General features: G+C 38.9%; 1 protein-coding gene across 1 annotated transcript in view; it reads right to left on the bottom strand.

Moving 5' to 3' along the window:
- LOC122439416 (F-box/LRR-repeat protein 17-like) overlaps positions 1-21,187 on the bottom strand; it is a 165,248-nt gene that overhangs the window by 142,797 nt on the left and 1,264 nt on the right. The window contains exons 2-3 of the mRNA XM_043464461.1: positions 8,067-8,189; positions 4,585-4,842 (exon numbers count right to left, since the gene is read on the bottom strand). Of these exons, the coding sequence (XP_043320396.1) occupies positions 4,585-4,842; positions 8,067-8,189 (381 nt within the window). The remainder of the gene's footprint in view (positions 1-4,584; positions 4,843-8,066; positions 8,190-21,187) is intronic.

The following is a 21,187-nucleotide window of genomic DNA, read 5'->3' as shown; positions in this document are numbered from 1 at the left end:
CATACACTACCGTGTGCAAACAGGGAGCCAGTGGAGGTTTGCTGTATGACAGAAGGAGCTCAAACGTGGGGTTTCATAGATAACTCAGAGGGGTAGAACAGGGTGGGAGGCAGGTTCAAAGACTGAGGGGACATATGTACATGCTGATGTATGGCAGAAACTAACATAATATTGTAAAGCAATTATCCTCCAGTTAAAAATAATTTTTTTAAAAAGCACATTCAAAAATAAATAAACAAAATAAAAAATAAAAAACACATTCATATGGTATTTGCTAAAGTCAACTAAAATTACAGTACTTATGATGAAAATGTATCTTTAAAGATATTATCAATAAAATACATGTATACCATTCTAAAACATTTGTCAGTTTTTACTAACAGGAAAATATTCCCAAAACCTTTTAACTTGATCTGTAGAATCAACAATTTAATTGCTATGCTTATGAGTAGAAAAGAAAAAAAATACCAGGAAAATTCATCAATTATGAAAGTTCCATCCTAAGCCTTTGAAACTTTATCATACATTTTTAAGTTGTTAATTCACTAAAACTGTAATACACTCCACAGCAGAGCTTATCAAATACCAATGAGTCTTTAATTTACTGAGTGAATCAAGATCAAATATTTATTTAACATAATAGTATAGAATAGAAAATTGCTGCATAAAACTTTTACTTGTATTTCATGTATACATGAAAAGCCATTCTCTACTTTACTACTCCATAACACCATTCCACCAGAAGAAAGAGGCTAAAAGAGGACACACACTCGGCCACAGCACAGTCTTAAGCACAGGAAAGGGTTACTCACTGAACTGCAGTGAGGCTCAGATGCAATTACTCTGAAAAATTCCTCGGGATGAACAGAAACTCAGGGAACAGACTCATGTACACAGCGGGGCGGGGGCGGGGGCAGGAGAGGGTGAGAGAAGTGAGAGAGCAGTACTGACATGCATACATTTATCAGGTGCAAACAGACAGCTAATGGGAAGGCGCTGCATGGCGCAGGGAGCTCAGCCCGGCGCTCTGTGACACCTAGAGGGCGGGGACGGGTTGGGGTGGGAGGGAGGCTCAAGCGGGAGAGGACATGTATGTGCACCCGCGGCTGACTCACTGACGCATGGCAGAAACTAACGCAGCCCCAGAAAGCAACTATCGGTCCACTAAAAACAAATTTTTTAAAAAAGAAAAATATATATAAATGTTTTAATTAGGATGAAAAAGATTTAAACTATTTTATTACTTTTATCAGATTATTTCTTCATATATAACTAATTCATAATTCACAAACCATAAAAATCTGAAGCAAACATCTAATCTATCATAAATTAACAGGTTTCAAAACACATCACATTCTAGGAAAGAGTTACATAATTAGTCTCAAAGCTGTAAATATTAGATAAATTCATAGAACTTAAGTGGCATATTAAATCTTGCTCCTTAAAGAACTCTTTGGAAGTGGCTGTCACTCAGTCGTGTCCAACTCTTTGCAACCCCATGGACTATAGCCTACCAGGTTCCACTGTCCATGGGATTTTCCAGGCAAGAATACTGGACTGGGTTGCCATTTCCTTCTCCAGGAGATCTTCCCGACCCAGGGATTGAACCCGAGTCTCCCACATTGTAGGCACTGTAGGCAGACGCTTTACCATCTGAGCCACCAGGGAGGTCCAAATAACTCTTCCAGTTCAGTTCAGTTCAGTTGCTCAGTCGTGTCCGACTCTTTGTGACCCCATGAATCGCAGCACGCCAGGCCTCCCTGTCCATCACCAACTCCCGGAGTTTACTCAGACTCATGTCCATCGAGGCGGTGATGTCATCCAGCCATCTCATCTTCTGTAGTCCCCTTCTCCTCCTGCCCCCAATCCCTCCCAGCATCAGGGTCTTTTCCAATGAGTCAGCTCTTCGCATCAGGTGGCTAAAGCATTGAAGTTTCAGCTTCAGCATCAGTCCTTCCAATGAACACCCAGGACTGATCTCTTTAGGATGGACTGGTTGGACCTCCTTGCAGTCCAAGGGACTCTCAAGAGTCTTCTCCAACCACAGTTCAAAAAACATCAATTATCTGGTGCTCAACTTGCTGTATGGTCCAACTCTCACATCCATACACGACTACTGGAAAAACCATAGCCTTGACTAGACGGACTTTTGTCAGCAAAGTGTAATGACTCTGCTTTTTAACGTGCCGTCAAGGTTTGTCATGTCTTTTCTTCCAAGGAACAAGCATCTTTGAATTTCATGGCTGCAGTCACCATCTGCAGTGATTTTGGAACCCCCAAAAATAAAGTCTTGTCACTGTTTCCACTGTTTCCACTATTTATCATGAAGTGATGGGACCGGATGCCATGATCCTAGTTTTCTGAATGTTGAGCTTTAAGCCAACTTTTTCACTCTCCTCTTTCACTTTCATCAAGAGGTTCTTTAGTTCCTCTTCACTTTCTGCCATAAGGGTGGTGTCATCTGCATATCTGAGGTTATTGATATTTCTCCTGGCAATCTTGATTCCAGCTTGTGCTTCTTCCAGCCCAGCATTTCTCATGATGTACTCTGCATATAAGTTAAATAAGCAGGGTGACAATATACAGCCTTGACGTATTCCTTTTCCTATTTGGAACCAGTCTGTTGTTCCATGTCCGGTTCTAACTGTTGTTTCCTGACCTGCATACACATTTCTCCAGAGGCAGGTCAGGTGGTGGTTAGTTTCCCTCTATTTTGACCATAAATATGAACTTATTCTACTATAAGGTATGTACCATGGCACTCTGCTCAGCTGGCACCTATTTGTGTTACATCAGATTTAAATATATAACAAATTTAATCCATTTCTTAATAAATACATAGACTTTTTTAAATGTTTCACTGTAAAGTATAATGCTGAGAAATTTCTAATCACAAAAAAATCACACCATGTCTTTAAAATTTATAGTTTACCCTAAAGATTACCTTGTTTTAATAGACTTAGTAACTGTATAAAATGTTTGGCTAGTGAGTAATCCTATAGATAGCAGAAACTGTTAACTGCACAATTAGCCTTTGCAGACAAAATAGGCGCCCTTATAAACTGAAGCATTCTTAATGTGTAAATTGGATTGACAAACCCAGTACTATTTAGGACAGACTTTCCAAATTTCTTCCAGTACTGAGTTTTCAGTTAATCCATATATAATGTCTAAATTTAGGGATATACATGTTATTTCAGATTTAATCTGAGATCAGACTTAAATCTAGGACTTCACTGATATTCTGCTTTTACTAGGAAGTATTGGACTACATCTCAATCCTGAATTTAAAAAACTGTTCTGACAAAGTTCTTAAAGGGAATTATTAACAATTAATTCTTTTTTTCAACAAATGCTTGCCAAGGGCACTGTGTGTAGAGTGGTAAATGTGCATAGCTTCTGCCCTCAAGGAGAGGCTCCCTTATTTGAGGTCTAGCAGAGTACAGTTGATTGGCATGGAAAACCAGAAAGATAATAAGGCAGCAGGGCTTCAGGGAATCCAGGCTTCAGTCCCAGGTCCGCTGTCTGCCAAACATTAGCCAAGTTTCTTAATCTCTCTAAGACTTAATCTCTTCCTTTACAAAATGAAAATTAAACAAAAAGTTTAATATCAACAACTCCCACAAAGTTACTGCAAGGGTTAAATATAAAAACACAAAAAGTGCCCAGGACAATAGTGGTAATATTACTAAATATTCAAAACATTCACAAATTCAGGGACTGGCACATAGAATCCATTCAATATTCACTCTGAGACAAGAAACCTTAAACACCATTTCCAAAGAAAGTGAATCAACCAGAAAATACATGATACTGTATTAAAACCAACTACTGTGCCTAATATAGGTAGTTACCATCTTTTTCTTCATTTTATACTCCTTAACTTGGAGTTGCATCTAAAAGATATTTTAAAATATGTAAGCATTTCACCTAGTAACATAAAAGAGGAATTAAAAGTTAATTTTTAAAAGCTCATGCTAACCCAAACTGCATACTGTTGTTACATAAAGCAAGTGAAAGTTGCTCAGTCGTGTCCAACTCTTTATGACCCCATGGACTATACATTCCATGGAATTCTCCAGGCCAGAATACTGGGAGTGTGTAGCTGTTCCCTTCTCCAGGGGATCTTCCCAACCCAGGGATCGAACCCAGGTCTCCCGCATTGCAGGCAGATTCTTTACCAGCTGAGCCACAAGGGAAGTCCAAGAATACTGGAGTGGATAGGCTATCCCTTCTCCAGAGGATCTTCCCAACCTAGGAATCGAACCAGGCTCTCCTGTATTGCAGGCGGATTCTTTAACAACTGAGCTATCAGGGAAGCTCCTACATAAAGCAAAATTTAAGTAACAAAAGAATAAAGAAATAAAATGGCTGGTCAAAGAGGTTCAGGCACTTATTAAAACACCCAAAGTTAGTTTGTACACTACAGCCACAGCACTCTAGTTTATGAACCCAAATATTCATGGATACATAAAAAAATGACTTATTCCCTGAGTATTACTTTTAACATAAAAATCTTCAAAGTGACGCTGCAAAAAAACACATTAATACATGCAAAACCACTTTATAGATGCTAAAATTTACCTGCTTGAGTCCTTCATCAGTGAGTTTGTCCTGGTTGCCTACATGAACTTTCTGAAGTAAAGGACAGTGAGAGGCAACTGCAATAATAGAGGTGTCAGAAAGCTGTTTACACCTGTAAGCTGTATACCTAAGAAGTCCAGGACATTTAAATGCTAGAACACATACGCCAGTATCAGACATACTGCGACAATCAGAAATGTTGATTTCAATTATATTTTGACTTCTTGATGCAATTTTTTCCAATAATTCATCAGTGACCTATGAGAGGGGAGAAAAAAAGCAATAAATTTAAAACTTTGCTAAAAATGGAAACTTACTTTCTATTCTTTTATTAAATTTTTTCTAATATATAACAGATTATAGCATGAAAACCACAATCAAAAAGAAAACCTTCTTAATATTAAAGCATTATAAGAACTGTCGTATGATTTTAAAAATATATTTGATCTTTTGTTTCCAGTTCCTAGAACAGAGCTCCTAAAGTCCTAGGAATTTCCTGAGTGATGGGAATGTCTTTTGTTTTGTTTAACTAGCCCCTTGTGACCATGCCTGAGTTTACAGTAATGAAATGACTTAAGCTGGGACCTCCAGAGAGCTTTCGGATGGGAGCTGGTCACCAGAAAGATCAGATACTGTGTAATTAGAGTGCGGAAACTTCCAGTCCCATAGTCTGACTTTCTGGTCAGACTGGTTAGAAGCTGAAGGCAGGTCATAAAAACTCTTGAACAATGAGATCTGGAAGGCTTCTGAGTTGGTGAATATTAAAGTGCTGTGAGGGTGATGTGGCTTTAGGGACAGGGAAGCTCCATATCCTCTCTCCTGAAACCTTGCCCTAGGCATCTTTTCCATTTGTCTGGTCTTGGGGTATATCCTCTACACTAAACCAGTAAACATTAGTATTTTCCTGAGTTCTCATCACTTTAGCAAATTATCACCTGAGCAGGGGATGGGGAACTTCTAGTTTTAAAGATGGTCAGTCAGAAGTATAGGTGGCTCCAGACTTCCCTGGTGGCTCAGATGGTAAAGCATCTGCCTTCAATGCAGGAGACCCGGGTTCGATCCCTGGGTCGGGAAGATCCTCTGGAGAAGGGGATGGCAACGCACTCCAGTTCTCTTGCCTGGAAAATCCCATGGACGGAGGAGTGTGGTAGGCTACAGTCCATGGGATCACAGAGAGTCGGACACAACTGAGCGACTTCACTTTCACTTTCAGGACTTGTGACGGGTATATAAGTGGGGACAGTCACGGGACTGAGCCCTTAAATTGTAAGGCCTGTACTAACTCCAGGAGTTAGTGTCAGAATTGAACTGAACTGGTGGAATACCAAGTTAGCATAAGAGAATTTATCAGCATAGAAAAAAGCAAACATTTGGTGTCAGAAACACCAAGTGATAATATAATGTACTGGTTTTCAATAAAAGCTTAAAAATCTATCCTTATTAGGAAAACACACTTTAATTAAACCTTTAAACTCACCAAAAACTCCCCAGAAAAAAAACTATTAAAATTTTGAGTTGGTTCTTAACCCAACAAATGGTATGTATCAGTCAACATGATGCATGAATCTTGACTTTTCACACATAATATTAGATGATACCTACCACAGTATATAAATTTCAATTGCTTTACTACTTCTATCAGAATACATTACATATAATTAAATCCACAGCTTACACAATATATCATCCTGGGTATTAGGACACCAAAGACTATATACAAAGGCCATTTACAAAAAAAAAAAAAAAGCTTATCTCAGAAGACTCAAAGCTAAATATAAGTAATCTTAAAATTCATCTAGTGAAAAACTCACAGGACCATCTCAATTTTTTAAACAATTTTTAAAAGCAACCTCCACACATTCCCTGCCCAATCATATTTCAAAAAAAAAAGAAAACAGAGTTAACATTATTCAAAGTCTTTTGAGTAAAAATAATGATGAGAGAAAATACACATGATTAAATTTAGAAAGGAAAAAGAAAAGAATTGGGGAGTGTTGAGGGGGTCGCAAAGAGTTGGACATGCCTGAGCGACTGAACTGAACTGACTGAGGGTTACAAGGAGTAAGAACCAAGGCTGAAAACACCTTTGTTTCTACTTGTTGGAAACAGTGTACCTCTTTCTCTGTTTTCTTTCCTTTTTTTTTAAACCTCCAAACCTACCAGGAGAGGAGAAAAGCTATTCTGACTCTGAGTTTGGAACAAAAAGCTCAGATATTCAAGACTAAGGAAGTTAAAACACAATGGATTACTTCACATTACCTCTCTCTACACTCTCAGCCACAACTAACTAAATATTCGCCATCCCCCCTGGATACAAACTTCATGAACTCAGGCAGGTAAACATTGTATAACTATCTTAACCCTTACCAATGAGGCAGGAAAACAAAAAGGAAACTTAAAACAAACGCTCAGGAACTTGTTTATTTTGTCTACAGTACACATGTTATAAACAGACACATACGCTACCGGCGGTACGTTGGAGTTGGCTTGTACCAAATCAGAATCCAGAATATGTACCACTTTCCACATCCGTGAGAGCATTACATTCTGTAACATCACACTGGTAGCTTGAAATTGGTCCTCCTGAAAGTATTTGTACCACAAAAACTGGAAAATGTAACAAATCGGGGCTCTTTCTTTGTTCACTTGTTTTTGAAAGCCAGCTGCTGAAACATTCACCAGCACCTCACTACTAACAATATCATGGAGGGTTTAGAGCAGGTTTAGTACTCTAATAAAATCCTATTTTCAGTGGATATTTTTTATGTTTCCAATGCCAAGTATTGACAACCAAAGAAGAATTTAACAAGTCCAACCAACTATTTGTAATAAGGCAATATAAACTACTTTCTTTCTTAAATGACACTATCATATAAACATAATGGGCAGCTGGGCAACGGGGAGGATTGGAAAACTCATCAAAGTGAAAATTAAAACAAAGTAAGTTAACTTATTCCATTTTGCTTCCATTTCTTCAAGCAAAATAACATTATAAGAATACTATCATCAAAAGTATAATAAATTATTAATAGGGATAATGATAGTATCAACTCATAAGGTTGCTGATCAAATGAATATACATAAAACTCACAGAACAGTACATATGTGGCAAGTGAGCAGTACTATTTAAGTGTTTGCCATCACTGTCTACTAATTATCTCTCCAAAAAATGAAAAGTTTAGTAACTTTTTTTAATGCAGCACAAAAAAATAATAATAAGGTGGGGGAAGCAAAGAGGACTACAACAAAAAGGATTAAGAAAAAACCCAAAACTACCAATCCAAACTAAAAGAAATATTCATCATAGAAACCTAGCTTCAACTTGAATTTGGAAAAAAAAAAATTACTAAAGCACAGAATTCTAGATTTTGGTCATTTGAACTATCCTGAAAAACTACAGTGTGAAAGAAGATTTCTAAGAAGAAAAAAGATATTTTTTTAATAGGTCAAATTGAGTGTTTTTGTAGAATCAGAATCCATACCTGCTGACGACTACTAAGATCCAGCTGCTTCCAAAACTGGAAATCTAAACAAAGGTCACGCCAGTACTTGCACACCAATGATGCAGAAAGGCAACGTTCATCCAGAGATAAATTGGAAAATATCTGTGAGTAAAAAAGGAACCACATAATATGTGTTAAACATTTTAAAGGCAAAAAAAGTTTTTACAGTTAGAAAAAATTAATCTTTTTTAAAAATGTATCCCTTGTATCAAGGACTGATCACAGCAAGGGAGCTGCTCCGCTATATAGGAAACCCCAAGCTCACTGTCTATGAATGGCTGAGCACCAGATTCCCCACAAATGTGTGCTGTGTGACAGGTGAGAGGGTGGTCATCTTTCCGGCCATGAAAATTAATTTTTTAAAACAGAAAACCATTTTAGTACAAGTGACCATTATTAAAAGAGCCACTGTTACGGATTGTACTAAAGAGGAAGTATGACACGGGAGTAGCTAAGCTGGAATCAAGATTGCCGGGAGAAATATCAATAACCTCAGATATGCAGACGATACCACCCTTATGCATAAAGTGAAGAGGAACTCAAAAGCCTCTTGATGAAAGTGAAAGAGGAGAGTGAAAAAGTTGGCTTAAAGCTCAACATTCAGAAAACTAAGATCATGGCATCTGGTCCCGTCACCTCATGGGAAATAGATGGGGAGACAGTGGAAACAGTGTCAGACTTTATTTTTGGGGGCTCCAGAATCACTGCAGATGGTGACTGCAGCCATGAAATTAAAAGACACTTACTCCTTGGAAGGAAAGTTATGACCAACCTGAACAGCATATTAAAGCAGAGACATTACTTTGCCAACAAAGGTCTGTCTGGTCAAGGCTATGGTTTTTCCAGTGGTCATATATGGATGTGAGAGTTGGACTGTGAAGAAAGCTGAGTGCCGAAAAATTGATGCTTTTGAACTATGGTGTTGGAGAAGCTTCTTGAGAGTCCCTTGGACTGCAAGGAGATCCAACCAGTCCATCCTAAAGGAGACCAGTCCTGAGTGTTCACTGGAAGGACTGATGCTGAAGGTGAAACTCCAGTACTTTGGCCACCTCATGCAAAGAGTTGATTCACTGGAAAAGACCCTAATGCTGGGAAAGATTGAGGGCAGGAGGAGAAGGGGACGACAGAGGATGAGATGGTTGGATGGCATCACCGACTCGATGGACATGAGTTTGAGTAAACTCTGGGAGTTGGTGATGGACAGGGAGGCCTGGCGTGCTGCGATTCACGGGGTCGCAAAGAGTACACGACTGAGCGACTGAACTGAACTAAACTGAACATCACAACCAAGAGAGAGAAAGAGAGAGAGAAACACACAGAGAGAGAAACACTCAATCTACTAAAACCATGGATACAAAAAGACATTATTACCAACCTTACAAAAAAAGAATTATAACGGGGTATTATGAACAACTGTATGCCAACAAATTAGATAATCTAAACAAAACAAACTTCTAAATATATACAAACTACAAAAAACTAAGAATAAATAGAAAATTTCAATAGACCTATAAAAAGAGAAAATGTTCAATCAGTAATCAAAAACTTCCAATGAAGAAAGGCCAAGGACCAGACGGCCCTAATAGTGATACATTTAAAGAACAAATACAAATCCTTCTTAAATGATTCCCAAAACTGGAGTATAAGGGAACTCTTGTTAACTCCATGAGGTTAGCATTACTCTGATACTAAAGTCAAAGACATCACAAGAAAACTATAGACCAATGTGTCTTATGAATTCAAATGCAAAAAATCCCTAAACAGTCTATTTGGCCCTTGAACAGCGTAGGGATTGGGATGCTGACCCTTCATGCAGTTGAAATCCAAGTGTAACTTCATAGTAGGCCCTCCCTATGTGCAATTCATCACCCACAGATTGAACCAACCAAGGATTACATAGTATCACAGTGTTTACTGTTGAAAAGAAACCTGCATGTAAGAAGACCTGCACAGTTCAAACCCATGTTGTTCAAGAGTCAACTATATCACCAAAGTAAATCAAGCAGCATATTAAAAGGATCATACACCATGGTCAAGTGGTATTTATTCCAAGAATGCAAAGATGGTTCAACAGGCAAAAATAAATCCATTTAACACACCACATTAATAGAATAAAGGTTTAAAAACTCAACCATTTCAATTAATGTAGAAAAAGCATTTGACAAAATCTAATCCCATTTCTTGACAAATATACTCAGGAAACTAGGAATGAAAGGAAACTTCCTTAATGTGATAGACGGCACGTGTAGAAATCCTGCCATTATTATTATACTTAATGGTCAAAGACTGAGTATTTTCCCCTGAGATGAGGAACAAGACAAAGATTTCTGTTGTCTCCACTTCTACACAACACTGTACTAGAGACTCTGGCCAGGGCAGTTACATAAGGAAAAGAATGAAAGGGCATTCAGATTAGAAAATTAAAATGTTCTATAGTCACAATTATCATGATCTTATATAGAAAAATTATACACAAAAAAACTTAAGAGCTAATAAGCAACTATTTCTATACACTATCAATGAACAGTTAAGAAATAAAATAAGGAAGGACTTCCCCAGTGGTGCAGTGGATAAGAATCCACCTTCCAATGCAGGAGACACGGGTTTGAACCCTGATCCAGGTAGACTCCACATGCTGAAAAGCAACTAAGCCCGTGCACCACAGCTACTCAACACTCAGTCTAGAGCCTGCGCTCTGCAACTAGAGACAGCCTGTGCAATCATAAATACATAAATACAACTGTAAAAAAGGAAAGCACTTCTATTTGCAATAGCATCGGAAAATGCTTTTTTAGTTTCCATTTCTTTATGTTGACACTTTCCATTCTTTGGGTCAATGTTATATTCTTTCATAATCTGAATGATGTTTCTTTCCATTCTGTTAACACGTCTGTAATAGTTTGAAGTTTTCATCTCCTAAGTCTAGTACCTGTGCTTACTCAGTTTTTATTAACTGTTTTGTTTCCTCTCAGTATAGGTCACTTTTTTTCTGTCTCTTTACATGTCTCATAATTTTTCATTCAAAACCAGTCATTTTAGGTAACATATTGTAGCAACTCTGGAATTTGATTTACTTCTCTGAAATCTGTTTCAACTTTAATCTCCCTGGCCTTAAATGGTAGGATCTGAAGTTTGAATGTTTGTTTGCATGTCTCTGCTCAAGTTTTAATTATTATTTGTATTTCTTTACGTGGCTTCCCTGTCTAAATTTGGGCAAAAAAATGCTCAAATACCTCAAGCCTGCCCTTCAATCTGTGCATGGGTTGGGAAGAGCATATTCAAGGCTTATTCTTAAGGTTGCTTTGGCCCTTGCTTTCTGCTAGATACTCTCAAGTCTCCCCAAGACATGTGCATAGTTTGAGTAAACCAAGGATATGTGAAGAGCTTATTATCCCTTTATGGGTCTCTCATTTCCAAGGTCCACTGGTTAAATTCCTAGCTGATCCCCACCTCATCCCAACTGGCACCACAATATGAAACTTGCAAATATGTGGGTTTTAACCATTTTCTTCCTACAAAGTTCATCACGTTTAGTTGACAGATACAGGTTGTTACTCATTGCCCCTAACTGAGTTAACCTCCTAAGACACCAAGCTGCTGGTTGTTGTTATTCAGCCACTAAGTCGTGTCTGACTCTTTGTGACCCAATGGACTGCAGCACACCAGGCTTCCCTGTCCTTCACTGGGGTTTGCTCCAATTCACATCCACTGACTCAGTGATGCCATCCGACCATTTCATCCTCTGTCGTCCCCTTCTCCCCCGCCTTCAATCTTTCCCAGCATCAGGGTCTTTTCCAAAGAGTCAGTTCTTCCCATCAGGTGGCCAAAGTATTGGAGCTAGAGCCTCAGCATCAGTCCCTCCACTGAACAATCAGGACTGATTTCCTTTAGGATTGATTGGTTGGATCTACTGCTATTAGGGGTCTCAATTCAAGAGTGGTATAGACTTCCACTCTTCTTACCTGAGCTCTAGTAGCTTTCCTAAGAATAAATACATTTCAGTTTGTTGTCTGCCTTTGGTCAATTCCCAAAACCCAAATAGTTTAGGGCAATTTTGCCCAGTTATTTACATATATACATATATGGGTATTGATATGTGTGTATATACATATACGACGTGTGTGTGTGTGTGTGTGTACTGTTTGCAGAGACCATCCACCAAACTTTTCATGCAGCCAAAGTTAGAAGTTCCTCTCTGGTAGATTTTTTTTTTATGCTTGTCCCCTCCACATTTCATAGACAAGAAAATAAAGATTTAGAGAAACTAGATCATTTGTTGAAGGTTAAAGGACTACCATGATTTTAAAGGGCTAATTCGTCCCTTAGCAAACAGAAGATGTGTGGAATATGGTCACTGGAACCAAGAAACACCTCATTTAAAATATGTGTGACTTTGGGTAGTACCTTCCTTGGATCTTAATTTGTTCTTTTGTAAAAGTAAGGTGATTGTCACAACAAACAAATAATTGACTAAATCTAGGTAGATTTTACTCAGGTGAAAGGAAATTCAATGAGTGAGTGAAGGGAAGGTAACAGCAGTACCAGCAAAGATGGATAAAAGTAAAAAAGCAAAATTGAAGCTGAAACACCAATGCATATTTAACAGATCTCTGCATATGGTTTATTGTAGGCAACCTATAAAATGGGCCTCAATGACCCCACCTCCTGGAAGTTACACCTGTGTAAGTCTCTCCTTGGGTGTATAAGCAGGATTTATTGACTCACTTTTAACGAAAAGAGTACGGCAGAAGAGACTGGGTTAAGAAAACTGCAGCTTCTTATTTTGGGTGTTCTGACTCTGCTGTTGCACGTGATCAGCCCTCTGGAGAAGCTCAAGTGGCATGGCAAGGGACTTAAACATCTGGCCAACAGCCAAGCAGGACCTGAGGCCTGCCAACACCCAGGTGAGTAAGCCTGGCTGGAAGCACTCACGCCCCAGGCGGGCAGCCCCAGCGATACCTTGATCATAGCCCCATAAGAGACCCTGGATCAGAGGGACCCAGCAAAGCCATAAAAAGATTCCCACAGAAAACATGAAGTAATAAATGTTTGTGGTCTTAAATTGCCGAACTTGTTAAACAGAAATAATTAACTAACATATGTTTTAATATACTGGCTTTTCTTACAGCCATTAAAATGCCATCTCGCCCACACCCTAACTCCTCAGAAAATAACTACCCCAGAAATTACCCCAGAAAATAATCTGCCCCATGGTGTTTTTCTTAATTCATTTAACAAACATCTGTGCACATGTACCTGGGCTTCTATGGGAGACACTAAGGTATGAGATTTGTTCACTGACTTCAAAATTATATATTCAAAGACATGTCTGAATTATCTTTGGATAAGCTGAGACTGAAGAGAAAGAGCATCTCAAAGGTTGCTTTGAAGAAAAAGAACATAAAGGACTGACCTGGACCAACATTTTTGTTAAATAAGAAAGAGGGAAAAATGACAAAGAAAAAACTGAAATGGCACTTGAATCAAGCTAGGAAGTTGCTTACGTTAACACAGTCCTGTTAGTAATGGCTTGGACATGACAGAAGTCCACACCAAGTAGGTATTCTAAGGTTGCAAAAGATAAATGCATGGATCATCTTATATTTGTTGCTCACTGTCCTAATATACAGGGGAAAATGAGTTACTCTTTTAATCCAGGTCATCTAGCCCTGCCTCCTGAAAAACCTGTATACAGATCAAGAAGAACAGTTAGAACCAGACATGGAACAAAGGACTGGTTCCAAATTGGGAAAGGTGTATGTCAAGGCTGTATATTGTCACCCTGCTTATTTAACTTATATGCAGAGTACATCATGCGAAATGCCAACTGGATGAAGCACAAGCTGGAATCAAGAGGGAGAAATACAACCTCAGATATGCAGATGACACCACCCTTATGGCAGAAAGCAAAGAGGAACTAAAGAACCTCTTGATGAAAGTGAAAGAGGAGAGTGAAAAAGTTGGCTTAAAGCTCAACATTCAGAAAACTAAGATCATGGCATCCGGTCCCATCACTTCATGATAAATAGATGGGGAAACAGTGGAAACAGTGACAAGACTTTATTTTTGGGGGTTCCAAAATCACTGCAGATGGTGACTGCAGCCATGAAATTCAAAGATGCTTGTTCCTTGGAAGAAAAGATACGACAAACCTTGACGGCACATTAAAAAGCAGAGTCATTACACTTTGCCGACAAAAGTCTGTCTAGTCAAGGCTATGGTTTTTCCAGTAGTCGTGTATGGATGTGAGAGTTGGACCATACAGCAAGTTGAGCGCCAAATAATTGATGTTTTTGAACTGTGGTTGGAGAAGACTCTTGAGAGTCCCTTGGACTGCAAGGAGATCCACCCATTCCATCCTAAGGAGATCAGTCCTGGGTGTTCATTGGAAGGACTGATGCTGAAGCTCCAGGACTCTGGCCACCTACGATGAAGAGCTGACTCATTAGAAACGACCCTGATGCTGGGAGAGACTGAGGGCAGAAGGGGACGACAGAGGATGAGATGGCTGGATGGCATCACTGACTCGATGGACAGGAGTCTGAGTAAACTCCAGGAGTTGGTGATGGACAGGGAGGCCTGGCGTGCTGCAGTCCATGTGGTCACAGAGAGTCGGACACGACTGATTGACTGAACAATAACAAGCCCTGGAAAACAGAAGAGGAAGCAAAGGACAAGCGGCTACCTTTTATAGTATGACTTGGAAGTGGTATACATTGCTTCTACTCCCACCCTATTACCTAATATTTAGTCACAGCCTCCCTTATCCATGAAAGGCTAAGAAACAGTCTCTGGTTAGGTGGCCAGGAGCCTAGCTAGAACACGGTAGGTTCTGTTACTAACAACAATATAAAGGGAACGATATCAGGAAACAGCCATGACTTCTAGTCAAGACCTGGGTTGAAAACATGCTTAATATTCCTAGATCTTTAGGGGTGGATCTGGACAATGCAACTAAACTATTAATTACCAGAAAATGTACAAGTCATATTACTGATATAATCTGAACTAACCACTACCAGGCCAATATCCAAGTATTGTCAAGCCTTGAAGATTCTACTTTTGACTAAGGCATTGCTATAAGTTATCAAAAGATACTTCAGACTAAAGAAATTTCCAGAGAACGTATTGTTGCTTAACATCTGGGCATACATATCCCACAGACCTTTAAAAATCAACCATGCCGACACCTATATTTGGCCATTTCTTTTCTCAATGAAGAGATCTTACCTGCTATCAGACATTACTACAAGAGGGAGATAAGGTTTATAAGCAAGCAGGTTGTGTGCAAGTTATAGAAAGAAAAGAAGTAAATCTGTGTAGCAATTTCATATTGACTATCTCCTCTGTGTCAGTTGAACTTCTTCTGGTCTTTTCTATTTTTTTCCTATGAATATCATATATTGCCTCTTTCTTAAATAGTCTACTCACAACAGCTTGCCAAAAGCTTGAAAGAAAAATTTACTAACTAGTCTGTTGAATAAAGCACCACTTAGAAAAACAGAGATACAAAATATATTTCTTGTATTTTTCCTCTTTTTTTTTGACCTGCACTGTGCAGCTTGCAAGGATCTGACTGAGTTCCCCGACCAGGGAGTGAACCCCGGCCCCAGCAGTGAAAGCATGGAGTCCTAACGACTGATCTCCAGGGAATTCCTGTTCTGGTATTTTTCTAACCATACAGCCAAAGGGACATCATAGATTCTAAAACTATTTCCTAATCGATAATCAAAATAATTTCTCATAGTTTAACCTTTAAAATTTAAAGCACAGCAAACCAATAAAACCCCAACTATGACTACACAGAGTGTCAGTCTATAGTCAGGTATTCACACAAGAATGTTTTATTCTAAAGCAAGTCACCAAACTCAACAAAACCTGACTCCTTTTTAAGTATTCGGGGAGGAGACACTATGAAACGATGTGTCCTCTGACACATCTCCAGGATCCTCTGAGCACTTCCTTGTGTTCCGGCACAAAATAGTCTAAGCTCATCTTGTGTCTTCCCTGTCCCAACTCTGGAATCAGTCATTTCTCCAAGGAACACTGATTCCTTTTCGCAGAGAATGGTATTTAGAAGCTAAGACAGGGACACTAAGCAGACTCACTGTTTTGGGTACAGCTGCTCAGAGATTCTCTCAGGGCAGAGTAAGGCAATGCACCCAAGAGCGTACATATGCAACCCGTCTCCCAACACTGCTCCTGGCTTCTCCCACCACATGGGTGCCCTGACCACGTCACCTGGGCTCCAAACTGGCCAAGACGTGGGCAAGATTTGCTATTTCTAATTGAAGTATAGTTGATTCACAATATTAAGTTAGTTTCAGGTGTACAACATAGTGATTCCATATTTTTACAGGTTACACTACACTTGAAGTCATACAAAATAATGGCTGTGTTTCCCTGTGCTGGACATTATGTGCTTATTGCTTCAAGACTCTTGATAAGCATAAAACAGGATATTTAACCAAAGGAAAATAACTTTTTAAGAAAGTATTATTTTAATAGTAAAAACTTCCATATTTGCCTTCACGTATCTTCCCTCCCATTCCCTATCATTTATAGAACCTGATATCTTAAGCTGATAAAGAACAGCTCAAGGTTAACCCCCTTGACAGCTACTTATTACAAGGCACCAAAATTTACAGACTTCCCAAAATGAAAAGAAAACAAATCTCACCTTTTGGTAGCCTCATTTAATTAAGTTATCCAAGATTTCTAGGCATTCTCCAGCCAAAAGATATCTTGAACCTGACTTCCTAAGGACACTTCATTTCAGCACTGGCTAAGATCGTCTCTGGAGTACCTTCTAGAATTTATGTGGTATCAGAACCTTAGGTCAAAGCATTCACGAAAAGCTACATTAACTTAGTTCCTCTTACCCACTACTAATCTACATTCAAAGCTTTAAAAAGTTGTATTACTCATTTTCTTTGACTCCCATTTTCATTGCTTTTTTCATATCTGAAAAAAACAGATCAGATACATATGTGTTTTCCAAAACACATTTCTCTTATAAAACTCTTCCTTGATCACTAAAGCAACCTGTTGGTAATAAAGCTATAAAAATACAGATTTAATAACTACTGACACACTATCAGAGACGCATTCATGGTAAAGTAGTTTTCTAATGGTGGTGATGGATTTTGGACCTCTCACCTGGTTGGCTTGGAAAAGAAACAGTCTGCTGACAGAGACCAAGGTATCTAAATATATAGCACACAAAGCCTCTGAAATTTAAATATAGATTCAAAATACCCAGTTACTCAAATAGCAACTACTTAAAAATATTCCACTGCTGTCATTTGATAAAATTGTTATAGTGATTCTACTATATAAAAACCTAATTGTGATATCAGTAGGCAAGACTGCTTAAAGTTTTAAAGGCAACAGGTACCAAAGACTGAGGCTACCTTATCTGATCTAAAATAACGCATTAACCAATTCAAGATCAAACGTGATGGGCTTAATTAAGTGTTCAATACCTAAGAAAAGGATATCCCCGCAGTTGAACTTTGAAGGGGCATCCCCTGCTTATCAAATTTCTTGCATTTAAAAACAATTCAACCCCAAAGACCCAATTATAAAATTAGCCTCTGACTCATAATGGTGAGAAGTTGACTGGTGTTAAGTTTCCACCTGCCCTCCAATTAAGGAATTTCTTTCATAAAATCTGAGAGAAGGTTAATCAGGCCTTTTTACACCGATGTTGAAAAGACCTCAAGACCTGGAAACACTGAGCGGAGTTCTAGCCCAGGGTCTGCCATTCACTCTCTAAAATGCCTTGGGGTAAGCCATTTCACTTCTCCGGGCCTGCTTTTTTTCATGCATAAGGAGTAGGGAGTGACCAAATGACCTCAAAGGTCTCTTCCTGAAGTTACATAATTACAATTCCCAGTGAAGCTCACCATTTCAAGAAAGAATTCATTTTTACACAGCTCCCAGGAGGAGAAGGGGGAGACAGAGGATGAGATAGCTGGATGGGATCACCGGCTCCACGGACCTGAGTATGAGTAAAGTCCAGGAGCTGGTGATGGACAGGGAGGCCTGGCGTGCTGCAGTCGATGGGGTCGCAGAGTCGGACACGACTGAGCAACTGAACTGAACTGAATCATGCCATATTGAAATAAATACAGTATGGCATAATACTATGGGATACTACACAACAACTAAAAAGAATGAAGGAAACCATATACTAACTAACAACAAAAGACCTCCAATTCATACAGTTAATGAAAGAAATTGAAGAACATGTACATTTTGATGCCATTTGTGGAAAAGGCTGTGAAGTTTTACATAGGGCTTTCTACAATGCAGAAACTATTCTGGACATGCAGAGTCTAATACGGTAGCTGCCAGCCACACCTGACTACTGATCTCTGAAATACAGTTATTGTGACTGAGAAGCTGAATTTTAAATTTTACTTAATTTTAACTACTTTAAATTTAAATAGTAATCAGTTCAGTCAGTTCAGCCACTCAGTTGTGTCCGACTCTTTGGGACCCCATGGACTGCATCACGCCAGGCCTCCCTGTCCATCACCAACACCCAGAGTTTACTCAAACTCATGTCCATTGAGTCGATGATGCCATCCAACCATCTCATCCTCTGTCGTCCCCTTTGCCATCCAACCATCTCATCCTCTGTCATCCCCTTTTCCTCCTGCCTTCAATCTTTCCCAGAATCAGGGTCTTTTCCAATGAGTCAGTTCTTCGCATCAGGTGGCCACAGTTTTGGAGTTTCAGCTTCAGCATCAGTCCTTCCAATAAATATTCAGGGCTGATTTCCTTTAGAATGGATGGCTGGATCTCCTTGCTGTCCAAGGGACTCTCATATAAATAGTAGTATGTGACTGGAAACTACTGTACCCCATAATACAGGTCTAGAAAAAAAAATCTAAACTGGTAATGATAGTCAGTGACCTCTGGAGAGAAAACTAGATGGAGGGTAGGGGTGAACCAAAGCAAACTTTTGCTTTCTTTGCATTATGTGAACTTAAAGCAGGTAATACTCACTACTTACATAAAAACAAAACTGAAAAAAACCTACTGATATTGAGTTAAAAATTTGACTGAAGCAGAGTACAAAGAATTAAGTTTTTTCTCTTTTGCTTTTACCATACCTTGGAAAAACTGAACAAGTATGGTAGTTTGAGTCAACTACCCTAAAAACATCTTTAAATCATATTTCGTCACATCTTTCTCCCAAACTCTCTCCCCTCCACCTTCCCATTCTCTGTAACTGTAGTAACTTCTGGTACAAAGGACTCAGCAGTACAATTTTAGAAGCTATGGCCCATTATCAGGGGAGTTGGGCATACTTTCTAGTGGGGGTAATGGATTTCTGCCTCTGTAAGCACAACCCTCTGGTACTGTTTAAAAAAAAAAAAATTGTCATAGCTCCCTAAGTGTTCTCTTCTTCAAGCCAAAATAGAGGCAGAAACTTTTCACCATCCAATGGCTCTACTGTGGCTCAAAACAACTCAGGATAGAAACACTCCTTAGAGACTTCCCTTATTGGCATGGTATATACTCACTCAGAGTCTCACCCCAGACTTCCTAAACACCTGGTCATTCACTCCTTCATCAATATTTACTGAGTGCTATTAAATGTCAGTCACTGCACTTAGGGGAGGAGACAGAGCAATGAACAATATTTAAGTAGAAAGAGCCTCTGCCCTCCAAAGCTTGATCCCCAAAAGTTAATTGGGTTGGTAAACACTAAAAAACTCGAATTTCAATTCATTCTAGACAGTCCAACTCATGCTAAGCTGAATACCACGGGGACCATGAAAACCACAAAGTAGCTCTATCCATGTTTCTAATACAAGTAATGGAAATCTACATAACATGTGTAAATACTGCAACACAACAGGGGAACTCCAATGAATAATTTCCCCAAATGTTCCCTAGAACAAGTTTTCAACAGTCCCTAGCAAAAATGTGGAAAAGAACAATGCTGTAAATAAAATAAACTTATTATATTGGAACTCTCTTTATTATGAAATCATGTCCTTTCTCCTTTCTTATCTTTTTCTTTAATTTTTGTTTTTGTATTAAAATGTGCTCTACCTCATGAAATAATGATAGTTTATGTAGAAAGTGGGAGGTACCTGCTTTTTACTTTGTGTTTAAACAGTCTTACTTACCAAATAGCAAGACAGCAATCAAACCTCTATGCCAAATATTTGTTGATATTTCATTTGTCCATGTTGTCCACTAAGTTAAAAGACTCAAGAACATTCCCTCTGCCCTAAAATGCACACCCTGAACATACAGAGGCAGTAATTACTCCTTCAAAAAAAAGGTAAACAACATCAGTTCAGTCGCTCAGTCATGTCCGACTCTTTGCGACCCCATGAACCGCAGCACACCAGGCCTCCCTGTCGGTCACCAACTCCCGGAGTTTACCCAAACTCTTATCCATTGAGTCAGTGATGCCATCCAACCATCTCATCCTCTTGGACATGCAGCAAAGTTAACCTTTCCCAGTTCTTTGCTATATTATTTACAAAAATATTAGTATCACAATAAAACAAATCCAAACACAGGATTACAAATGTGCAAAAAGTCCAATCAAAGTATATTGTTGAGAATAAAAATTATAATTGATGACAGCTACTTCAGTAATAATAAAAGTAGCCAAATTATTATCTAGGTTTTTCTAGTTAGTCTTAAATATCATCCACAGTAATAAAGGGAGTTTGTATTTATTAAGTTCCAGAAAGCTGCAGTGTAGGGGTGAGAGAAGAGAGAAAATGAACGGAAAAAAAAACTTTTTAATACTAACTTACTACAAACTATCACATAATTATCACTAGCATTGACAAAACTGCAAATTTTACTTGGTAGCTGAAAGTGAGACAAGGTTTCCACGGGACATCTACCTCTTCCCCACTCATGTATCCGCCAACAAAAAATATACTTGTCCTTATATCTGGTAATCTGTCTGCTTTATCTAAGAAAAGAGAACAGCATAAATAAAAGGGTTTTCCAGTCAGACAGGCCTAAACTCCGCAGACCTGTCTGTGTGTGACCTTGGGCAAGTCATTCAACCCCTTCAAGCCCCGCGTGAAGCTCCATACGCACACACACCACGT

The sequence above is a fragment of the Cervus canadensis genome, chromosome 4 (assembly GCF_019320065.1).
Source record: "Cervus canadensis isolate Bull #8, Minnesota chromosome 4, ASM1932006v1, whole genome shotgun sequence".
Lineage (NCBI taxonomy): Eukaryota > Metazoa > Chordata > Mammalia > Artiodactyla > Cervidae > Cervus > Cervus canadensis.
The sequence above is the reverse complement of the archived record's forward strand: the minus strand, read 5'-3'. Positions and strand labels throughout refer to the sequence as shown.